Source organism: Lepisosteus oculatus, chromosome 19, assembly GCF_040954835.1.
Source record: "Lepisosteus oculatus isolate fLepOcu1 chromosome 19, fLepOcu1.hap2, whole genome shotgun sequence".
Taxonomy (NCBI): Eukaryota; Metazoa; Chordata; class Actinopteri; order Semionotiformes; family Lepisosteidae; genus Lepisosteus; species Lepisosteus oculatus.
In genome coordinates, this window is record NC_090714.1 from 15492557 (window position 1) to 15513628 (window position 21072).

Here is a 21072-nt window from a genome sequence, read left to right on the forward strand (position 1 = left end):
TCTCGTGTCCTGTAATGTTTAATAATATATTTACTTTACATTTTTGCAGGTGCTATTGCTACACTTTATAATTAACAGTTGTACTGTTTACGATACCTCTATTTAAACATACAGACACTTAAATGGTTTTGGTAATCTACAGTGCTGTGAAGATTCAACTTATTGGGATTTTCCCCTTTTTGGGAAATGTCATACAGGTCAAAGAAAGTGAGTACTTTGGAACTAAGAATGGAAGTTTTTTAAAGATATTTTAAATCACACTTTTTTCCCCCCCCAAAAGCAACTTCATTTTCCACTGATGAAAAGTCGACATCATAAAAAAGCTGGTGACCGGTTTCGGAGACTGGAGACTTTACAGAGATCAGAACATTGTAAACCTAAAATGCCTTTTGGTTCATTCTTTTACAACGGTATAATGGTAAAACTTCTTCTGAAGCAAACTGATAACTATTTTAAACAAGGTTTACGGCTTTTGTGTTAGTCTTGTGCCAGACTGAAGCTATTGAACTGGGCAGTTTGAAAAGTTAGTTCTAATTCTAACATTTCAACAAGAGAAAGTTGAGGTGCTGGTATTAGCTATTGCTCTTTTCTCAAGTGAGTGTTTTTCTTTCTTTGTGGATCAGAGTTTTGTTTCAGTTCCCTTTAGTAGCCCTGGGGTTCTGTATCAATGGTTTTAATGTAGAGATTTAAAATTGTGTGCTTCCATTTTCGAAATCATTCCCTAGGGTAATTATTCCATTTCTATATAGATTATGCCAGTTTAAGATAGACATTTTTCGATTGTGTGACGTAAAATTGGAGGACCGTGTCAGTAGCTACCTTCTGACATGAACAGCTATTGTTTGCAGCAAGGGTTGCACAGTTCAAGACTTATATGACATTAAACATAGCAGCAAGCATTCGAGAAAAGCTGCCAGTACGTCCTATAAAAATAGAGCCTGTTGTTGCAGGTTTTTGAGTGCTAAAGACGCAAACCTTACATTTTTTTTCAGGCAAGTTGAAACAGTGGGGGGAAATGCTGAAAACTGTTCTGTGTCCTATTTAATTTTGGAATTGTGCCTACCCTGCCTCTATGGGGGTTTAGAGATATGAACTCCTATCCCTCCTTTCCACAGTAGAGAGAGGTCCATCAAGTTGTCTTTTTATAAATGTATGCTTCAGAGATGCATCTGTTTCCTGCTAGAACACTGAGATAAACAGCATCTAGTTGGAAATCTTAACTTATGTGTGCTGTGTAGGAATTATTTGTAAGCTGTCTAAAAGCCTGTAGAAAATACCTTGATTGTAGTGAAATTGTACAGGTACCCTCTCCTTGTCTCAGTACAGTTGCAGGCTTTGTGAGCGGTGATGTACCTGCAGTCCCCCAGTGTTACTTTTCTCATTTTTAGGCTTGCAGAACATCCTGCTTCTTCTAACTGAAATGCGAGTTTATCCTCTTTAGCGGATCATGACTTTTTATGACGCATGTATTTACACTATTAAGAACTAATCCAGGTTCTTAAACAAATTACAGCTGCAGTCATGACTGTTTCTGCAGGCCTGCTGTGTTGCAGACGTTGTTCTAATCTGCACCATAGTGCTCCTGCGAGGTTTTATATATACAGTAGGGCTAGAGTGCATGTAACTTTCTCCTCTCCACTGGTCTGTTATAGGGGCACACTGCTAATTTGACAACAATGCTTCGGGATGGTTTTTGTCTTTTTTTTTTTTTAAAGAAATGCAACCAACCCTTACTTATTTGATGACTTAATGAGCCAGCTTCTACTTTGGGTTGTAATTTACACTGCATATAGTAATTCCTCCGTCAGAAGGGGAATTTTCAGTTTAACCTTTCTGGGGAGAGCTGGGTTATTACTGGTGTTCTCTGTCCTGTGGGTAAGAGTTGCCCTGGGTGGGAGGGACTGCAGGGGGAGCTGAGGAGTTAGGGGTGTTCAGACATCGGGTGTCCTAGACCTGCACCTTGGTACTGTGGTCTTGGGGGTCGTCATGGTTACATGATGGAACACTGGGTGGCTCCACAGCAGTCTTTGATCATGGCGACCCCAGCCTTGGCGATGGAGGGCTTGTCAGGGGGTGGCTCGGGGGCAGCTCTCTTCTGCTTGGGTGGACCTACAAGACGGGGGAAGGGAAGAGCTGGTGAGCGGAACTTCCAAAGCAATACAGTGCATCCATGTGCCCTTTTCTTCCGAGGAGATCATGTAACCTTTTTAAAATGCCAGAGGGCAGATGACGGGAGCAGAGTTCACAAACCCCTCCTTGACGAGTCGGCATGCTTTTACCTTTGGGAACATGCGACCGTTTTGAATATAATTAGTCCTTTACGTTGGCAGCTGGTTCCCTCCTGGTAGCCTGATCTCGGAAGCTGAGCACGTCTGGAGCTGTAACTAGCAGGTGGACTAGCAGGTGAGACTGCAACAATTTCCCAACCAATTCCCAAATATGGTGACTGGGAGCACTGTGCTATAGGAGGTTCTGTGCTTCGGGTGAGACCTTAAACTAAGGTCCTGACCACGTGGTCCTTATTGTTCAAGATCCCATGGTACTGTTCTTAAGAGCAGGCGTGTATATCCCAGTCTTCCAGCTAAATTCCAACCTGTGCTTCAATATGTTCTTTATAAAGTTCCTGCTTAATTCAACTGCTGAAGCAGTTTTCTCATCTTTCTCCCTGACCCGTGGATGTGTGGCTCCTTGCATAGGAGAGTCTTCCTCATCCATTAGGGTAAAAAGCGCTATTTGAATTGGTAGTAAGGATTATTTGAATAGTCGAGAGAAGAACTGCAGCTCGGTACTCACCCTCTGTTACTTTTGTCAGTTTCTCCAGGGGTATGAGTTTCAGCCGTAGGAAGTCGTCCATCTCCTTGTCTTCCTCGCGCTCCCTGCGTGCAGAGTGGCGTCTGGTTAGCATTGACCCCGGGAAACCGATCGATTATCACAGCCATTCCCCCACGTCTCCAAACCACCCTGCCTGACTCCGCACAGAGCTGCAGCTGGCTTTGTACCTGGGGCTAATCCGGGCCTCGCATACCCCTGTGAGCAAACCAGGAGCACATATCTTATGAGTCAGCCCCACCTGTCCACAAAATAAAAACATGAGTGTCCGCCTTTCGCTCGCAACAATATGATCCCAAGGATGTCTTTTGCTTCTTTTAACTAATTCTTTCTGAAATGGCTGCTGTTGAGCCTGGTTTCCTTTAGAATGCCATTACATCCGAGATCTGCAGCGCTTCTCCTGGAAAGTCAAAGCCCTGTGGGTTTTTGCAATCAGTCTTTGAATGATCAATGAGCAGGAATCTGGAGAGCAGGTTATCTCCTCGAATAAAAAAAACAAATATTGATCCAACTAAGATATTCAGAGCTCTGCTGGAACACAAACCCAGAAGAGACGGGCTCTCCAAGCCCAAGGTTAAAGAGCTCTGTGATTATATCCAAAGAAAAATATTACAATATTGATTAAATCATTATCAACATAAACCTGCAATTCCCTTAGAGCCAGGAAGGTATGAAGGGAAAAAGAACACTTCCTTAACCTTTTCTATACTTTTTTTTACCTGAGAACTGCAGTAAATAAACTCCTCGTCCGTCCCCCCCCCAGCAGTCTCCCGAGTTTAACTACCTCAATCTCTCCACCTCTGCGTCATCCACCAGGTAATCCCTTTTCTGCACCAGCCTGTGGATTTTCAGGATCAATTCCTCCTCCTTCTGTCTGTGCCTCTTGGTCTTCTCCTTATCTGGAAGGACAAAGTGTGCAGTGGGGCTAGTAGCTGTGCTGGGGTGCCAGCCTGCACCCCAACTTTATCCTTAATCCCCCCCCCACAAGACCCCCACCCTGCAGATTTGGTTTGGTCAGTTCGGGGAATGAAAGGAGAGGAAATTTCTTTAAAATACCTTTGCAAAAAGAGTTGCTATGGGTTCTTTGTTTAAAAGTGTTTTTGCCTGCTGTGTGATCTATATAATCTGTCTCCATCGAGCTCTGTCATGCAGGCTCGGGATATTGCACTGGGGAAAAGCAGCATTGTGCATGACTGTGTTTAAGTGGGGAGGGGGTGTAATGGCTACTAGATCTTCACTAGAGTTTGCCGAGCAGCACTTCTGGCCTTGTGAATTCCCACTGAACATAGCAATATTTATTTGCTCATTGTATAAAAAAACGTGAAAATTCTTTAAACGCTAAGCCTAAAGCATTTTATTAGCTTTAATTTTCATTAGGAAAGTGAACATTTTCCATATGGAAAAATCTCTTGTTTTTATTTGGGGTGGTGGGGAAAAAAGAACTGGGCCTTTGTTTTTTTTATTGTATCTTCACCGATCGAGTCACTGTTTGCATCTCCTCCATTACGTGCTGAAGGAGGAGGGGGATGAGAGAGTTCAAGGAGCTGCATGAGAAAACATGAGCGATCAGATGGATTACCAAAAAAGCAAATTCAGCATTTTCCCTATAAAGCAATAAAAACCCAAGGGACAGTGATTTGCAGTCAGTGTTTTGTTGGGGTTTTTTTGCAAGCAAATACGACAATTAATCTGGGCTTGTGGAGCACCGGAGTGCTGCAGACACAGTGTGCAGCTGGATTGCTGGTTACTGTAGCCATGACAGTGAATGCTCTGCTGCTATCTCGATCCCGATTCCTGAAAAGACCGTCTTTTGGCACGTTTCTGTGCCCAGAATACAGTGTTAAAACATTAACTCGATAAATCAGTTTGTTTTTTTAAAAAAGTTAACATACCAAAGCAACAGTATGTCCATGTGTGTGTTTAAGGTCACTGTGGGTGCTCTGTAGTGACCTTCGTAAGATGTTGCAACTAGTGGAAACACCCCAAGACCCTGTTTAACAGTAGGGGTCGACTGTGCTCCTTCATTGTTGCCACTGTCTCCTTAGAACAAATCAGTCAGTCCATCAATCAGTTTCGTTTTACAGAGCAAGCCCTCCATGGTGGAGACCGCCTCGAACTGCTCTGTGACAAGGGGGTCACATCGCAACAGGGAATTCACGTTCTGAAAATCAGCCCATCGTTTTCAAGGCCCTAAACTGCTTGAAAATGGCCACACGCGAAGGACCCACGTGCCTGCGCTCTTACCTGGCACGGCCGCGATCTGCCTCAGCTCCTGCTTGAGGCTCATGATGTCTTTGCACAGCTGGATGTCGTCCATCCTGCACCGAGAGAGGAGAAAACAACACCAGGCTCAGTAGGCAGGAGGCTGGACAGCAGGCAGGCTCCAGCTTTGCTCCATGATGAGTGGCTGGTGTCTGAACTACTGTACTGATAGAAATAGTGTTGTCTGTGACGGACAAGAAAAGTGACTTGCTTTTGCTTGCTAAGATATCTGACCGTACCCGTGCGACTATAACAAGCTGGTACAAACCATTTCGTCGTGATCATTCATGGTAAACCACTGGCGTGATAATTGCAGAGTTTGCTACACGGAGATCTTGCATACCGGGGGAACCAATAGATTACAGGGCTGAGGAAAATGTATTTCAATGCATAAAATGTAACAAGAAAGGCACTCCGTGTACCCCCCACAATCCTGTCAAACTGGGAAAAAAAGAGGCCCAGTCCCATTAAAATAGACTGGTGCACGCCCTATCAGCCACCAACCTCTCGCACACAAGCCAGTGTCGAAGGTGTGAAAGAAGGGCCATGAACTGCTGCCGTTTGCTTTCTCTGAGAGGTTTCTTTTCTCAACATCCTTTGGTGACGCCCCGTGGAAGATGTGCTATATATCCTTTTGAGCCGACAGATGAGGAATTAAAATACCAGAGCCACGCAACTCCCCCAGCCCTTTAAAAGGAGAAGGTGGTTATTGCCGAGAGTCCCGCTCTTCCCCAGATCCTGATCTCATTTCCCTTTGGCTCCTCTGTACCTTCCGCACAGGAGCTGTCAGTTCTGGCTCTGCCGGATTGCCAGCATGCTGGGAATTTAATTTCGCTGTGATAAATCAGGGGCCGGTGACTCATCTCCTGAGTCTCACCACTCGCTCTCCTCTCCTTTTCCATCCCCCCACCCCAGCCCCAGCGTCTTTCCTCGTCATCAGCTTCCACAGGAGAAAAACAATCCCGCATGACAAGATCTGCTATAAAAAGTGCCTAGAAAGCTGCACTTTTAGGAGGGCTTCTCAAGGTGTTGATCAGTAAAACAATTGCTCTTTGAGACGGGTGGGGTGGGCACTGCCGTTTTTCCTCTGAGAAATCACAGCCCGTTACAAGGCAGCGGCTCTGGTTTTCTGTGGCCTTCTCCTGCTATGGGAAATCTCACGAGAGAGAGAGAGAGAGACGGAAAAAGAGGGAGGCTGTAAGGGACAAGCCGTGAAATAAGATGCTGAGAAGAGTGACTACCAGCTCCACGTTTCTCGGTCTGGTCATTGCAATAGCTCTGAGAGGCCGGACAAGGCTCTGTCCGAGTTTCTGTGTGTCTGGGGCTTCGTTTCCAGTGTGAAGGACAACTCCATTGCACTAGCCGGAATGCTCCCAGCCAACACACACACTCTTTATTCCTGCTCTGTGTTCAAGAACTACCGTGCATCCGTGTTCTGTCTCTTTCTCCTCCCTGACAGCCACAGGGGTTGGACGTGTTGGGAGGGAGGTTTCATTTTCCTCTGCTTGTCTTGGCTTCATCTGAATTCTCAAAGGCATCCAGCACGAGAGCGAGCGAGCGATCGCAATCGTGCTGCTGTCAGGGCTCCATCTCCTGTCATGGCTGTCAGAGCAGCGCGCGCGCAGATTCCTTCCACCTGCGCCCTCTACGCACACGCACAGGCAGTGACCCAGCTCGCCCGCTTCAGAGAGGCCGCAGACGCGACGGGCGAAAGACAGGACTACGACGTGCTCGTGACGCTTCCGCTAAACCGCCGTTTGTCGGAGGCCGCGACGGAGACGAGCGCTCACATGAACCGCAGCTCAGACTCCCGCCGGACGAGAACCTCCCGGAGCCGCTGGATCCGGGCCATCTCCACCTCGATCTCGTCTGGGGCCATGGAGCTCTCCGCCATGGACACCACGTCCGGCTGGGGCACTGTGTGGAGAGGGAGAGAACGGGATACTGCTCGGCGCCTCTCTAACCACATCGATCGGCCAGGTGCGTGTTTACAGAGACATCGCACTCTTAGACAGGTGAAACTGCCAGCTCTCCTCTGGATACAGAGAGATGCTTTACTTTTACTTGACTGCATCATTGATTGTCTCCAGTCACTCTGTCTTTATTTAGCCTCTCCTCTCTGCTCTTTCATGCATTGATAACGTGTTGATTTCACAACAGCTCACACTACTGTGGGATGGTCTGGCCCATGGGCCGTTTCTTCTCCTTCCAGTGGTTTTACCTGCCCAGCCTTGACTCGTAATGCCTGCTCTGGTTGAATTTCTAGGAAAGGAGACTCTGTTGCACATTGCTGCTGAATAACAGCCAAATTACTCAGAGGGCTGTGCTACTAATGAGCCTTGGACATCAATACGAATTACTTTACATTGCTGCTGGCTTTATCACAACCACCAGAAGTACATATGAAATTAGTCTCCTGTTTTTGTCCCCCGAAGCAGGCCTGTGTTCTAGACTCTCCTTTCCCCCCCACAGCGCTATCGGAACACTCCTGGGATGCCTAATTTATAAGACCTTGTTCTGTTGGTTTATAAAAACACTTACAGGGAAAGACAGTCAGCAGTGCCTTGGAGGAACATAAATTATTCGTCAGTCCTTTGAGCGCGGCCTTCCTAATGAGCAAATCTGAAGCAATGCAGACTAGTGTTTACTTCTGAGGGAAGAGGAACCAGCAGGCTCTAGTGATGTGCCAGACCATGAAAGGGTTCTAGTGGTCAGAAGGCCACAGCTGCACTGTGGCCTGCTGGCTACAGTTAAAGGAGCTGAAACGCATAATAACAAAGATATTCTTTCATTGTTCTTTTGCAAGGACCTGTAGCTCACTTCTGCTCCTTGTTGCAGCCCGGCCCCCTGACTCTGACCCAGGGAGCTCACTGCAGCCCGGCACCCTGACTCTGACCCAGTGATCACACTGCAGCCCGGCACCCTGACTCTGACCCAGGGAGCTCACTGCGGCCCGGCACCCTGACTCTGACCCAGGGAGCACACTGCGGCCCGGCACCCTGACTCTGACCCAGGGAGCACACTGCGGCCCGGCACCCTGACTCTGACCCAGTGATCACACTGCGGCCCGGCACCCTGACTCTGACCCAGGGAGCTCACTGCGGCCCGGCACCCTGACTCTGACCCAGGGAGCACACTGCGGCCCGGCACCCTGACTCTGACCCAGGGAGCACACTGCGCCCGGCACCCTGACTCTGACCCAGTGATCACACTGCGGCCCGGCACCCTGACTCTGACCCAGTGATCACACTGCAGCCCGGCACCCTGACTCTGACCCAGGGAGCACACTGCGGCCCGGCACCCTGACTCTGACCCAGGGAGCACACTGCGGCCCGGCACCCTGACTCTGACCCAGGGAGCACACTGCGGCCCGGCACCCTGACTCTGACCCAGGGAGCACACTGCGGCCCGGCACCCTGACTCTGACCCAGGGAGCACACTGCAGCCCGGCACCCTGACTCTGACCCAGGGAGCACACTGCGGCCCGGCACCCTGACTCTGACCCAGGGAGCACACTGCGGCCCGGCACACTGATTGACCAAGTGAGCTTACTGAAGCCCGGCATCACGATGCTATCCTATTGAGCATGCTCTCTACACTACAAGTGATGCAGTGCCGACTATACAATCTCAAACCATCTCTCCAAAAGAGTGTGCTGCCCTGCCCATACCCAGCCTGCCTTTAATGCAGTGTAAATAGATCTGCCTGCTTCTGGACTTCATTAATATTTCACCAAGCAAACGATCAGGACTTGCCGCCCTGACCTCTACAGCCCAGGCATGGCTGTTACTGATTTCCACAGAACAGGGCTGCTTCGCCCTTCTATGGCATAGCTGCTGCAACACACGTGAGTTCGGGACGAGCGCCCTGCTGCACTAACATGGTGACTCTCAAAAGAAGCAAAGCCTCCTTGTACGTACAGTTACATGTGTGTTTATCCATGTTGTCAATTGTCAATGTAGTGTCTAAGGCTTCACTTCTCTGCTGAAAAGCACCGAGGCGTGCAGGTGTCGTGGAGCTGTTTTTTCAGAAACTTTCTCCAATGTTTAATTCGCGTGTCTCTGGTGGATTCGTTTTCAGCCTCCCGAGCTGAGCAGGGGGAGGTGTTGAAATTTGCTGGCTGTCGCATCTTGTATGCAAATCTCTTCCTCCTCGTTTGCTTATTTCAGCTGCCAGTTGGCCAGCACTTAGGACACAGATCCAAGGAGCGCGAGAAAAGATGCTGGCGCACTTCAGCAATGTGGAGAGTGGGGGATTTGTGCATATGATAACACAAATAACAGGCGCAGGCTCGTGGCGTATCCCATTTATAATCTTAAAACGTGTAATGCGGTTATGACAGTGGCATATGATGAAAACAATGCACTTTTATTCCTGTAACTTAACGTGCTGTAATGGAAGTCAGTAAATCAAGATTTCCCCTGATGCGCTGTTATTTAATCTACATTCAGTTATTAAGTGCTCTGTATAAAGCGAGCCTCTCTTGTGTCTGCTGAGCAATGATGCCAGTAACCACACGAAGCTCTTGTGTCACCGCATACTGAGTTCGTGGGCACTAGATCTTGGCTGGGGTGGACAGATCAGTGGGCACCAACTTTCACGCTGGTCAGGTCAGGCAGGCTACGCTTGAGAAATAAAGAACCTAGTGAGGTTTTAGATATTTTGAGCATGCAGGTGTATACGCTCTGAACCCACAGCAGTCCAAAAGCCCTGAGCGCAAAGATTCTCAGACCCATATGCTTCCTCGGCGCTGCGCCGCTTCTCCGCACTGTAACGGCTCAGAAGAAGGGAGCCCGTTGTAGTTAATGCTGGCTCTGAGATGCCCCGTGGCATCGAAATAATTCCTTTCCTGCTCACCAACAGGGAAGTGTTGCATTTAGCAATGTGGAAGGAAATGTGCAGGATAAACTGGATCTTGCACTTTTCAGACGGGGTGGGTGGGGAGGGACAGCAAGGGAAGATACTGGGTCTAATAAGGAACCTTATTACTTGAGAATGTCATCTGGTTCCTTACTATGAATCAGACCCCTGTCTCCTGTGATACCGGGCTCTCCTGGCAGTTTGTTGCAGGTTCCCAGTGGGACTTCGCTGTGCTTACTTGCTGTCTTTCCCTTAGTCTCCTCTGCACCTTAGTTCTCCCACTATTCGAGGAATGAGTACTAGATAAATGTGCTCTGGGAAAAGGACAGGTGTATTACATGCCATAGGAAGACCACCCAAAGGCACAAAAAGAAGTCCATTTCAGCAGCAGCTCCACGACCTGCTATTGTCACAGTGCAATCTTTATAAAGCAACCACTGGGGCTGAGATTACATTTCATGATAAGTGCTGGGGGACAATGGTGCAGTGCACGTCCAGCACTGACCCTCTGGGAATGATGGGAGTGATCAGCACCCAGTTCCCAAATGGCCTCATAATCTTTTTTTTTTTTATGGCAGCCCATCAAACCTGCAAACAAAAAGAAATACCAACTCCCATAAAAACTTGCACAGGACAAATCCTGCAGGTATTAGTGGAGGGCAGTGCTTCAGGCATGCACACAACTGGCAGCAGTTAAACACACTCAAACAGCTGTGGCTCTCTTCCCCAGAGTGCCTGAATCCTTCCTGAATTATGGATGCCCTGCAGCAGCTTCTCCAGGCTGCTGTGGTACAAGGTGAAACACCCTAATAGTCTATTAAATAGTCATACTAGTTCTAAGGGTGATGAAGTAAGCTGTTTGAGCGGCATTATCTTGGACGAAGGTGAGCTAAGAATAGCAGACATGACGAGTGGTGTAATGGAACTGTCCTTCATGGAGCAAATTATTTGCAACCACTTGAAATCCAGTATAGATCGCAACTACCTTTTCTGTTTTCGAGGCATGTAAATTCCACATCGTGCAGGGATGATTACATCAGGAGGGTGCAGAGGGGACCGTCCCACAGCTGAAACACAGCGGCTCTTCTGCCTCACGAGCTGGCATATCTGGTGCTCGTTCTATGGGACACTTTGTGCCATTTGGTGGAGAGCGTGATATCGGGTGAAAGAAAGGGGCTCATTTGAAAAGGACAGGAGAAAAGGGGGGAGGGGGTAGTATTGCTGCCTCACAGCTCTGGGGTCCTGGGTTCAAATTCATTATCAGGTACCTTCTGTGTGGAGTTTGATGTCCTCCAGAACTCAGCCAAGGTTTTCTCGGAGTGCCCCGGTTTCCTGCCGCGTTCCAGCCGCAGGTGGGTCAGGTTCATTAACATCGCGAAGTTTATGCTTAGCGGGACTAAGTTGCTTTCTGCCGAAGGACGTAGGAATGTGACAAGGTAAGGGGTGATGAGCACAGTCCACAACATTGATCGGTCAATGCTACTTTCAGAGGTGTTGCTACCCTTGCTCCTGAGAGCTCCTGACTCACGAGGGACTGAAATGCTCTGCAGCAGCAGGTTTTGGCTTTTGATAAAGCCCTAAGCCCTGAAAGCCCACCTCAGAGGGCTACAGCTGCTGCAAAAGACAGCAAAGGGGTACACGGCACCCTCAATAAGATCAACGGCAAAAGATCTTTTTTTGCGTCCGCAAGAATGGGGCTTGGATCGGTGCAGTACGAGCCGAAGGACTGCAGGTGATGCGGCCGGGCCCTGCGCGCGAGTTTAAGGGACGATTCATCACAGTCGCCACGGGACTCTGATCGACACCAGCCCAGGCACCGCTGTGCTTGCAGGTGCACGCCTGTGGTATCGCAGTGCCATCTCTTGGCTGTCACCCCATTTTCCCGCAGCCATGCTGTGAAACTACTCCCTCAGTGTTGTCCCCTCAGCTGGGACGCATGACTTTTTACCCACAGGTAATCAAAGAACCGGGCTGGGCTGCTCCTTGTGTGCCCGTGTCTTCTCATTAATCATAGGCTGCGCCGTGGGGCGGAGCCTGTGCAAGTGCCCTGTTCAATTACATCAACCAGCGAAGCCCTGGCAGGGCTCATCGGCACAGTGGGGCAGAGCAGCGCCAGAACCCGCTATAAATAGCAGGAAGCCTGTCCCTTCCTTCTGGCGACCTGGATTTGCTCCTTCCAAGCTCCTGCCTCTCTCCCGATGTGACGTTCTATGCACCTACAAACCAGTTTGGTTTAAGGAGTGTCAGTGACCCAGTAAGAAAAAAAAACCCATAACCCATCACTAACCCAACCGAGGGGTTGTTATTTCAACTAAGTCCCTGAACTCGCGACGGGAATTATCAGTCCTTTATATGATGAACGAGCTGCTCGACCAACTGATACCAGGGAGTTGATAGATCGATAAGCGGGTGGGGGTGGCCTCTCTTACACAGCACAGGGCGAGAATTTCGACAGCCAGGCGCAGGGCGGGCAGCGGGCAGCTGGGAGAGAACAGCGCTGCTCAGCGTGGGGAAACCCGCGCTGCCGGACTACTCTTGAGTGGAGCGGGAGCGGGACACGCGGTGCTGCCGAGATGGTCCGGCAGACCGGCCACAGCTCTGCCAGCCGTGGCCCGCCCGCACACACAAACCCATCCGAGAGGCAGGGCTTCTCTCCGTCCTCGCAAGCAACGTCGTTGATTGACATGAGATAAATGTGCTTGACTGTTCGTACAGATCCTTCACACCCCTCGGGAACTCCCCTGTCCTGTCCCCCCCCCCACCGCCCCGGCGCTGGAAAAATAAAGACACACACCTCTGTCCGCCTTCCACTCCGTGTCTTGGACAGCGCCGTAGCTTCTCTGCGTCCGCTCCTTCTCCGCGATCGCCTTTTTAAAATCCATCGCCGCCGCCGCCGCTGCTGCAGAAGCTCTGCTGGCTCCCGGATTTCAGTTTGCCTCGCCTTCCCCCTCCCTCCTTCCCCCGGCGCACTCGCTCTGTGGACTCGGCGTGTGGATTTCGCTGCTGGCTTTGTGTTCTGACTGTTATCACTTTCCCCCGCTTCCGGGCTGCCGCGGCTCCGCGGTGCTCAGCGCCTCCATTCTCCGCCGGGCTGGAGCTCGGCTGACGTGCGCTCCGGGAAGGATGCAGCGAGCATGCGCACTACGGACCGGAGGCGAGGAGGAGGAGGTGGTGGGTACCACCGGGAGGGCTGTGTACAGCAAGGGAGCCTGATGTCAGCTTTCTGGCCCGGAAATCATTTCTTCAGTGATTGGCCGATGAAAGCCGTTTGTGAGATGTTGAATCAATTTAGATTTTTTGGGGAGGGTAATTATTTGCTAGGAAATGCAGCAAACTGTGTGCCGCAGGTGCCAGAAGTGGGCACCACTGCTTTCGGCTCATGGATCCCACTCTGGTTCTGGTGCCTAGGTTACCTCCCGCAGTACACAAGAGTGCACGTGTTCACACCTGCGCACGAGTCTGTCCAAAGAGAGGAGGACAAGAGGACAGCTGGAGCCCGGCCGTCGCTGCGCCGTGCCGAGAGAGGTCTGCGCCTCAGCGGGGCACTGCTGCGGGCCCGGGCAGAGAGAGGCCGCGCTGCACGTCGGAGCGCAGATGGTGCGGGCTGTGCTGACCTGCGCCGGGCGGAGAGGAGCTGGGAGGGCACTGCCAGGACCGGCGGCCAGGCGGGACGTCAGCGGGACGGGAAACACATTGGTCCCTGAGCGACAGGCCTTACACGCGGCCACGTGATTGCAGCACGCAGCAGGAGAAAACCTCCTTCTGAGCTCTTTTTCACATCATGCTTAAAAACTAACCGAAGGGGCTTTCTTTTTTGGGGCGTGTGAAGTGCCTGTAAAATTGTCCGAGCAAGGGTGCATCACGTGAAGGGCGAGCCCATCGAGAGCCCATCAGAAAAGGGGGCTGTTTCCCCCAGATCGCAGGAGGCAGGAGGGATGGGAAGAGCCTGTCACAGGGGGGTTAAAGAGAACAGAAAGCACAGCCAGCTGCTCTCCTGCCTTTCTCCATGACCTGAGCCCCGGCGCTCGGTGGACGCAGAGCCTTCGCGGGGACAGACTGACAACAGCGAGCACAACCTGCTCGGCCTGTCTGCACTGAACTGATCGTTTCCAGACCTACAGCTGCGCCACATTTCACTCGATCGAGTCTCCTTGTGAACTTAATTTACACCACAGCGAAGCCAGCTGTTCAGCGGATCGAAGCCTCACTCTGCTTATCTCAAACTCTAAAAACCGTGCAACTTCCTCTTTTAAGGAACCAATCACAACACGAAATAATCCAGCAGAAACGTGACTCCATTAAACAAGCCTGAGAAATGACACCTTTATTGAGCAACATTCCCACTTGCATAGATACAGAAAAGCACAGCAAACACAACAGATCAGAGGACTAAGGCGCACGTTCAACACTTCAGTAGAATAATACTGAATGGACTAAAGCAACAAACAACAAAACTGTTACTTTTTTCATGTTTTGTTGCACGGAAAATAGAAACGTTAGCTCCTGGCAGCTTTGTTTTAAATAATAAACACTAACATGACCCGTTTAAAAACAGACTTCAGTTTTAAAATTCCAGCATATAAAGTGCAAAACAATAAAATCCCATTTCCATGTCCCAAATTATGCAAATTTAAACATGAAACTACTAGTATTGTCCACACATACACAAATGTTTGAAATTCTCATTATTAGTGACACACTTGTTAAATTAACATATATTTCTAATTCATCAATCATAATACATTAAAAATTGATCATACAAATCACACAAAACCATACATGTTCTTACAGTAGCTTTTAAAATGTACCTGCAAGTTACAGGTAGCTATAGCACCTTGCCTGTAGAAAGATATTTCTGAACTTGTGCGATTTTCCCCAGAAGCCCCCCGGCTGATGATTTCACTGGAATAACGAGCCACTTCGAGGTCACATGATCCCCTGCTCCGGGTCGCGACCCTTTGTGCTGCACAGGTGGGCCGACTCGAACGGTGTGCGTATCCTGAATGAAACACAGGCGCCAGAGCCCTTTGGCTGCTGCGTGTGATTTAATCCCCCCCTCCCCAAAATCTTTCAACGGCTTGTTGGGCGCTGACGACGACCGGCCCTCAGCCCATCGACAGCGCCGTGCGGTTTGGACAGCGACCCCGAAGCACCGCCGAGACTTGCGACTCTGTCCCAAACGCGTCCCCTCAGCACAGGCAGCACCAACAGCAAAGACGCTGCACAACCCCAGCAGGGGAGAGGGGAAAACCCCATGAGCTTGACCCCCTTCACGGGAGCACTCACTCACTCCAGGGTACACACCTGCCCCGGCGCCGATTGTGCAACACCACGAAAGAGAAAGTATTAACGAACACGTTACACAGTACAAAACTTTTGGTTTGTTCTCAAGTATGTTCACGCAACATACCCTTCTATTCAAGTATGAGGTCTGTGGTCCAGTTTAGCCTCCCACACGTTTGGAGACACAGAGGCACCAGGTTCTGGAGGGCCGCTGTGCTCAGACACGCCGGCAGGCTGGTACGATGGTGTACTCATTCCATCTCTTTTCCCCCCCAACAGAATTGACAACCAGTCAGGAGGGAGAGAGAGATCAGCTGCCCTCCTGTGCACGTGTGTCTGCTGAAGTAAGACCCAGAGGGCTGCTCCCTGGGAGACGCCCCCCGGCTGGCGGAGGCGCCCCAGCGCTGCTGCTTCTGCTCGGGTCCCCTGCAGGCGCTCGGAGCCGCCGGGGGGGGGCCGGGGGGGGGGCCGGTGGGGGCTCACTTCTGCTGGCCGGCGCCGGGGGCCGTCAGCCAGGCCCAGGCGGCCGCCGCCGTGCCGTCCCCGCTGTGGCGCGAGAAGCAGAGGAAAGTGGCCCACAGGAAGGCGCAGCAGCCCGTGAAGGTCGTGCGGAGGTACAGGGGGACCAGCAGGAAGTTCAGCAGCTGGAAGGAGAGACGGGAGTCAGGAGGGAGAGGGAGGGAAATGGAGGGAGAGGAAGGTGGAGGGGGGAAGAGGGAGAGGGAGGGAGGTGGAGGGAGGGAGAGAGGGAAATGGAGAGAGAGGGAGGTGGAGGGAGAGGGGGGTGGAGGGTGGAGGGAGGGAGGGAAATGGAGAGAGAGGGAGGTGGAAGGAGGGAGCCAGAGGGGGAGGGAGGTGTAGGGAGGGAGAGGGGGAGGGAGGCAGAGGGAGAGGTAGGGAGAGGTAGGGAGGCAGGGACAGACACATGACCCAGTGAAGGATCTGTACAGAAGCCACTGTTCTCAGATGGTCTTCCTCCTGGTATCCACAGACTCACGCGGGTCTTTTGTGTTTTTACTGATACACTTCAGGAGCAGCCACTTGCTTTCTTTAACCTCAGAAGATCTTCCAGTATAGGCTTAGTGCATCTGTCCTAATGAAAGAATTCTCTCGTCTCAGAAACTCAAAGAAGTCAGAACTTCTGAGCTGAAACAGTCGCAGGTGCTTCTCCGAGCCAGTGGTGTTTCCTGTAAATCCCCTCATGCAGGGGTGTGAATGCAGTCCCAGGATTCTTTTGCTCTCTAGATTTCTCTGATTTCCAGATAAATTATGCTTTAGAACAGGTATGTTGTAAACACAAACAAAAGTCAGAATTAGAACAGTAATACAAGGGGTTTGCAAGAGCAGGATGTTAATGTACCCAGAAAGTAACACAGAGGTACAGATACTATTCAAGTGAGAAAGTTTTTTTACCTGAACGAATGGCCAGTACATGAGTCCAGTCTGAAATAAATCGGACAAAACATCAGTACATTAGCTTCAATCCGCATTCTTTTGTAATTTTTCAGCAGAAACAGTCCCGGAGACTGGAGAACAGAACTCTTTTTAAAGAGTCATTCAGGAATGAAAAATGTCATGTAAGTTTACCACACTCGGAAGCACACTGCTGCCCTTAAGGAGAAAAACAAATGAATGCGGTATCTTGTAATTGCAAGAAAACGATCTCATTGTTACAACATAGAACATTATCATGTGACGCTGAGATCGCAGTGGTCATTTGAGTGTGAACAGCCGATGACGGATAGATACTTTATTGATCCCGTGAGGCACCTGGACGTTGCCGAGAGCTCAGCTGGAGCTGTGGGTTTAGTGTTGTGACAGTGTCCGGCGCTGCAGAATGAGCACAGACTGCCTTTCCCACTGGAGTTTAATGGCAATGAACTGTCACACTTTGTACCTCATGTGAACACCATCATAACCATGAGGACACGTACACGTATCCTTAAACCAGCACCACCTGCTATCGATTCCACTGCTTTGAACTGAGAATGATCATTCTAGTTAGTTAATTTATGGCAGTTGTGCCTCTGCGTGATTAACGTTTGCGAGAATGTATTGTCTCGTAATTAGGAGATCGTATATTCTCGCGTACTTTATAATGTACTATCTGCTAATATCGAGCTCATTTTAATGTCATTTAGAGATAGACCATGCAATATATGTTTCCCTTTCTGGATGCAAGTCTCTTCTGCGCTAAAGGATGAACACAGCGCGGTGTGTTATTGTGTTATTGGTGTGTTTGCTCATTAGGGAGAGGTTAACACACGCGAGGACTGTGGGGGGTGACTGATTGAAACACAATATCAGACTGTCACTTTCTCGTTCTCTCCGTGGTCATACCTTGTAGGTATTCAGGAATTTTTCCCTCCAGTCCTGCAGTACGTCGTCTTTTCCATCGAGGAGACTCACTCCTGACCCACAAAGCATATCAAATGTCAGCCATTTTCTATTCAGGTTATCTATTGACATACAAAATCGCACACTAAATACAACCTGCCCACGCCTCCCCATAACAGCTAACCATTTTCCTTTTGTTTCCAGTAAGTAGATCGCGAGTTCAGGTTTCGGTGACATTTCCTGGGGGAAAACCTGCGATGCTAGTGGGTACGTACCACTGGGCTCTGCACTGGCGCCCTCCAGTGGCCCCTATAACACCAAGCACGGCGCTACCTCGTCCCACAATCCGAGGACGCCGAGATAGAACAGGATTTTAAAGTTGCCCCTGAAACTAGAGTAAATAAACGTGATCACTGAGCACCAAACTCTCCCAGTAATGATTATCACGTGGGGCCCGACAGAACCATAGTCCTCTACGAATGTTAAAAACGTATCTGCCGACATTTCTTGATTCGGGAGCGAATTCTTTATCAGCACGTAGAGGCGAGACCGCGTACCTGTGTGCAGAGGTTGCTGGTAAACAGTGCAGACAAACAATGATCACTCAATCACCGGAGTTCTTAGCACTAGTGGTTAAGTGATCGTTACCAGTGATTGACACAAACCAGCAGACACTGGGAGAAGCTGTTAGCCGAGTTGGAATGAAAACCCGTCGACACACTGGACTCCCGGGACCAGGACGGCCCATCCCTATTGAGAACGCAGCCCAGTGAGCCTTTCTGGTGTCCTGTTTCTGCGGACAGAACACCTGGAACGCACTGCCTCTGTAAAGAGAGCTGGTTCAATTCACGGCTATCCCCAGCCAGACTGCCTGCATGATGGATCCGTGATCTAATTATGTCAGTAGTTGAAACCGTTACAGGTCTTTAGAACCGACTGTCTGAGCACTGACCCGCCGGGCCTGGGTCCACACCTGCCCTGACCCGAACTCAGATGGCAGAATTCCCCCAGACAGAGGTTTCAGACAGGTTACCGCAAACCTACCACATTTTCATCATCATGTCCAATACCCCGCAGAAAGATCATGTAATTGATGCCAAATCCGTTTGAGTATATTTCACAGACTGTACTTTGTACAGGTCAGACCGACTGTGTTTTATATGCTATAATGGGTGCTAAATGCTTAGATATTTATACATAAGATATATTTTAAGTAGAAAAATAATTGTTGTCCGAAATCTGTTCCATGTGTGAAACACTCCAATTGCTATCTGAGAGTCCGCTTGAGACTTTCTGTTTAACTTGAGACCTACAAAACAGTGACCTTCATTCTCTCAGTGAGCCACGGGTTTTGTGCCTTTGCTGTAAACGACACACTGTGACCTTTCTCCTCTGACAAAAAGGATTTCCACGACCCCAGAAGTTTGCAGACAAACAAAGCAGCATTTCACCTGTCAGAGGTGACCTGTAGCATTGCAAAACCGGGCGGCAACTGTTCATTAAAGGGCTACTGTCAGTATCTGCCTTGTTCCCCGAGAGACATTCCAGATTTGACATCAGCTGAAGTACGCTACACAGTACTGAAGTACGCTACACAGTATTATGTTATAGTAAATGGCAAATCGCAACTCGGAACGTCAGCTGTCGAAACAGAAACATGCACATGTTCTAAATACATCTCAAATCGCGGAAAGGTCCTACAGGGAGCCGAAGCTAAATGCGTTTCTCTGTGGAGTTGGTCCCCCTATCCCAGCGCAGTACCCTGGACGAGCTGCATAATTAAATTCGGCCGCTACTGCCTTCCAGCGACGCGCTCTCGATAGTCCCAGTCTTTCCTTCGGGAGAGCCGCCGCGCCGGCCCGCCTGCTGGGGGGGGGGGGTGGTTTGCGGTCCCATCCGAGCGCGTTACCTGTGTAGAAGACGCTGGTGGCGACCGGCGAGGCGACCGTCTGGTCCAGCAGCAGCTTCTGCAGGACCATGGGCGCGGACCGGCCGGGGAAGCGCCGCTCCAGAGCGCGCATCCACAGGTAGTTGAAGTTGCCATGGAAACTGAAAGCCACGACGGCCACGTTCCTGGTCCGCCGCCAGTCCAGCCCGTCCCGGTGGGTCAGGCACTGGTGCACGAGGTCGCCGCCGGCGAACAGGCAGCCGTAGAGGGTCACGTTGGTGATCCACGGGAACCTCTTAGCTTGCAGTAAGAAAGCCTTCCTCATTTCACACACACACACACCCCAGAAAATAAAAATCAAACCTGAAAGAATTGTTAAAAACACACGAAACTGCAAACTGCCGTAGCAAGGAAAGCCAATCTCCCCTTTTCCCTTTAAGAGGATTCGGAGATGAAGTGATGGTTCACTGTTGTGTCGAACGAATTAAATCCAACCCAATGCAATTTAAAAATTCCATTGCTTTCAAAGCCGGGATCTGATCTGCCGGTGCCTCCCACCCGGAGCTCTAAGAAACAGCTTAAAAATAGAAATCCAGTCCCCAGACTGCGATGTGGATCCGCTGCTGTCTGAAGCCGGCTTTACCCTGACGTTAAACGTGAAACTACCAACACGTCGCAGCCCGGAGTCAGAGACAGACGAGGTCTGTGCGGTCTCCTGGCCGGCTTCTGCAAAGTGGAATTAACACACACACACACAAAAAAAAAGCTCTGCGTGCGCAGCAGCTCCTGAGCAGCGCGTGACGGGAGCGGCGACGCCTCCCCGGCTCGTTCCGTCCCGCCGGGTCCGAGCCGAGCCGGGCCGAGCTCGCTGCAGCCGGACCGGGGACCAACAGCAGGAGGGGTTAGGGGCAGGACACGCTGGTCCGGCCGCTCCCACAACACAATCCGGGGCTACCCTGTACCGAAACGACCGCGGAACCGCGACCCTCCTCACAACAGACACCGAATATATCGGAATGCGTGCGAGCTGCAGACTTCACATTTAAACGGCTGTAGCAAACTCTCTCGCGGCGCACCTGTACGGCACAGAGCCCTGCCATTGCTATCGGAGACCCCCTGCCTTCAGGCAAACCAGATCACAGAGCTGCCTGCCCGGGGGAGCTTGCTCTGGGTCACACTGAGCCGCTAGCCGATCCCAACCCGTCCCCGTCCCTTTCCTCGTGGGTCTGTCCCGGGCTGCCTTCGGCGACACACGACCCACAGCACATCACTCACGACAACAAGCCTGGAGCAACCGGGGGGGGGAACAAAACTCAAAATCAATACGATGACAAAGTCACAGCTGAGACAGTGGACCGGTCGGGGAATGGGAACGGACAGTTCCTTGATCCAATACTGCTGCCATCTTCTGGAAATCTCCGCCTCGGGCCCGCTGGGAGTGTTCAAGCACAGCCAAGGGTGTGATCGGCTCCGCATTTGACAGTATTTATACAGTAGGTAGTAGTTATACAGCAGGTAGTAGTTATACAGTAGATAGTAGTTATACAGTGATCCGCTCCGTTTCCGCTCCCAGCAGTTTGCACTGTGTAAGGGACTGTTGTTTTCTCTGGGGG

General features: G+C 50.4%; 1 protein-coding gene across 1 annotated transcript; it reads right to left on the reverse strand.

The window, feature by feature from the left end:
- Window positions 1-20199, reverse strand: bmerb1 (bMERB domain containing 1). The gene is made up of 6 exons (XM_069180698.1): window positions 19481-20199; window positions 6882-7008; window positions 5074-5147; window positions 3614-3728; window positions 2794-2876; window positions 1-2109 (listed from the first exon to the last, which is right to left on the reverse strand). The coding sequence occupies exons 1-6, from the start codon at window positions 19782-19784 to the stop codon at window positions 1991-1993; spliced, it is 822 nt and encodes a 273-aa protein (XP_069036799.1). The 5' UTR covers window positions 19785-20199; the 3' UTR covers window positions 1-1990.
- Window positions 20200-21072: the final 873 nt, after the last annotated feature.

Excerpts from the sequence above, each read along its gene's own strand:
- bmerb1 (XM_069180698.1), bottom strand. The coding sequence starts at position 19,784 with ATGAGGAAGGCTTTCTTACTGCAAGCTAAGAGGTTCCCGTGGATCACC. Across the intron at positions 3,729-5,073 it reads GCAGATCGCGGCCGTGCCAG|ATAAGGAGAAGACCAAGAGG; the intron begins GTAAGAGCGCAG and ends TTGTCCTTCCAG. Across the intron at positions 2,110-2,793 it reads ACTGACAAAAGTAACAGAGG|GTCCACCCAAGCAGAAGAGA; the intron begins GTGAGTACCGAG and ends CCCGTCTTGTAG.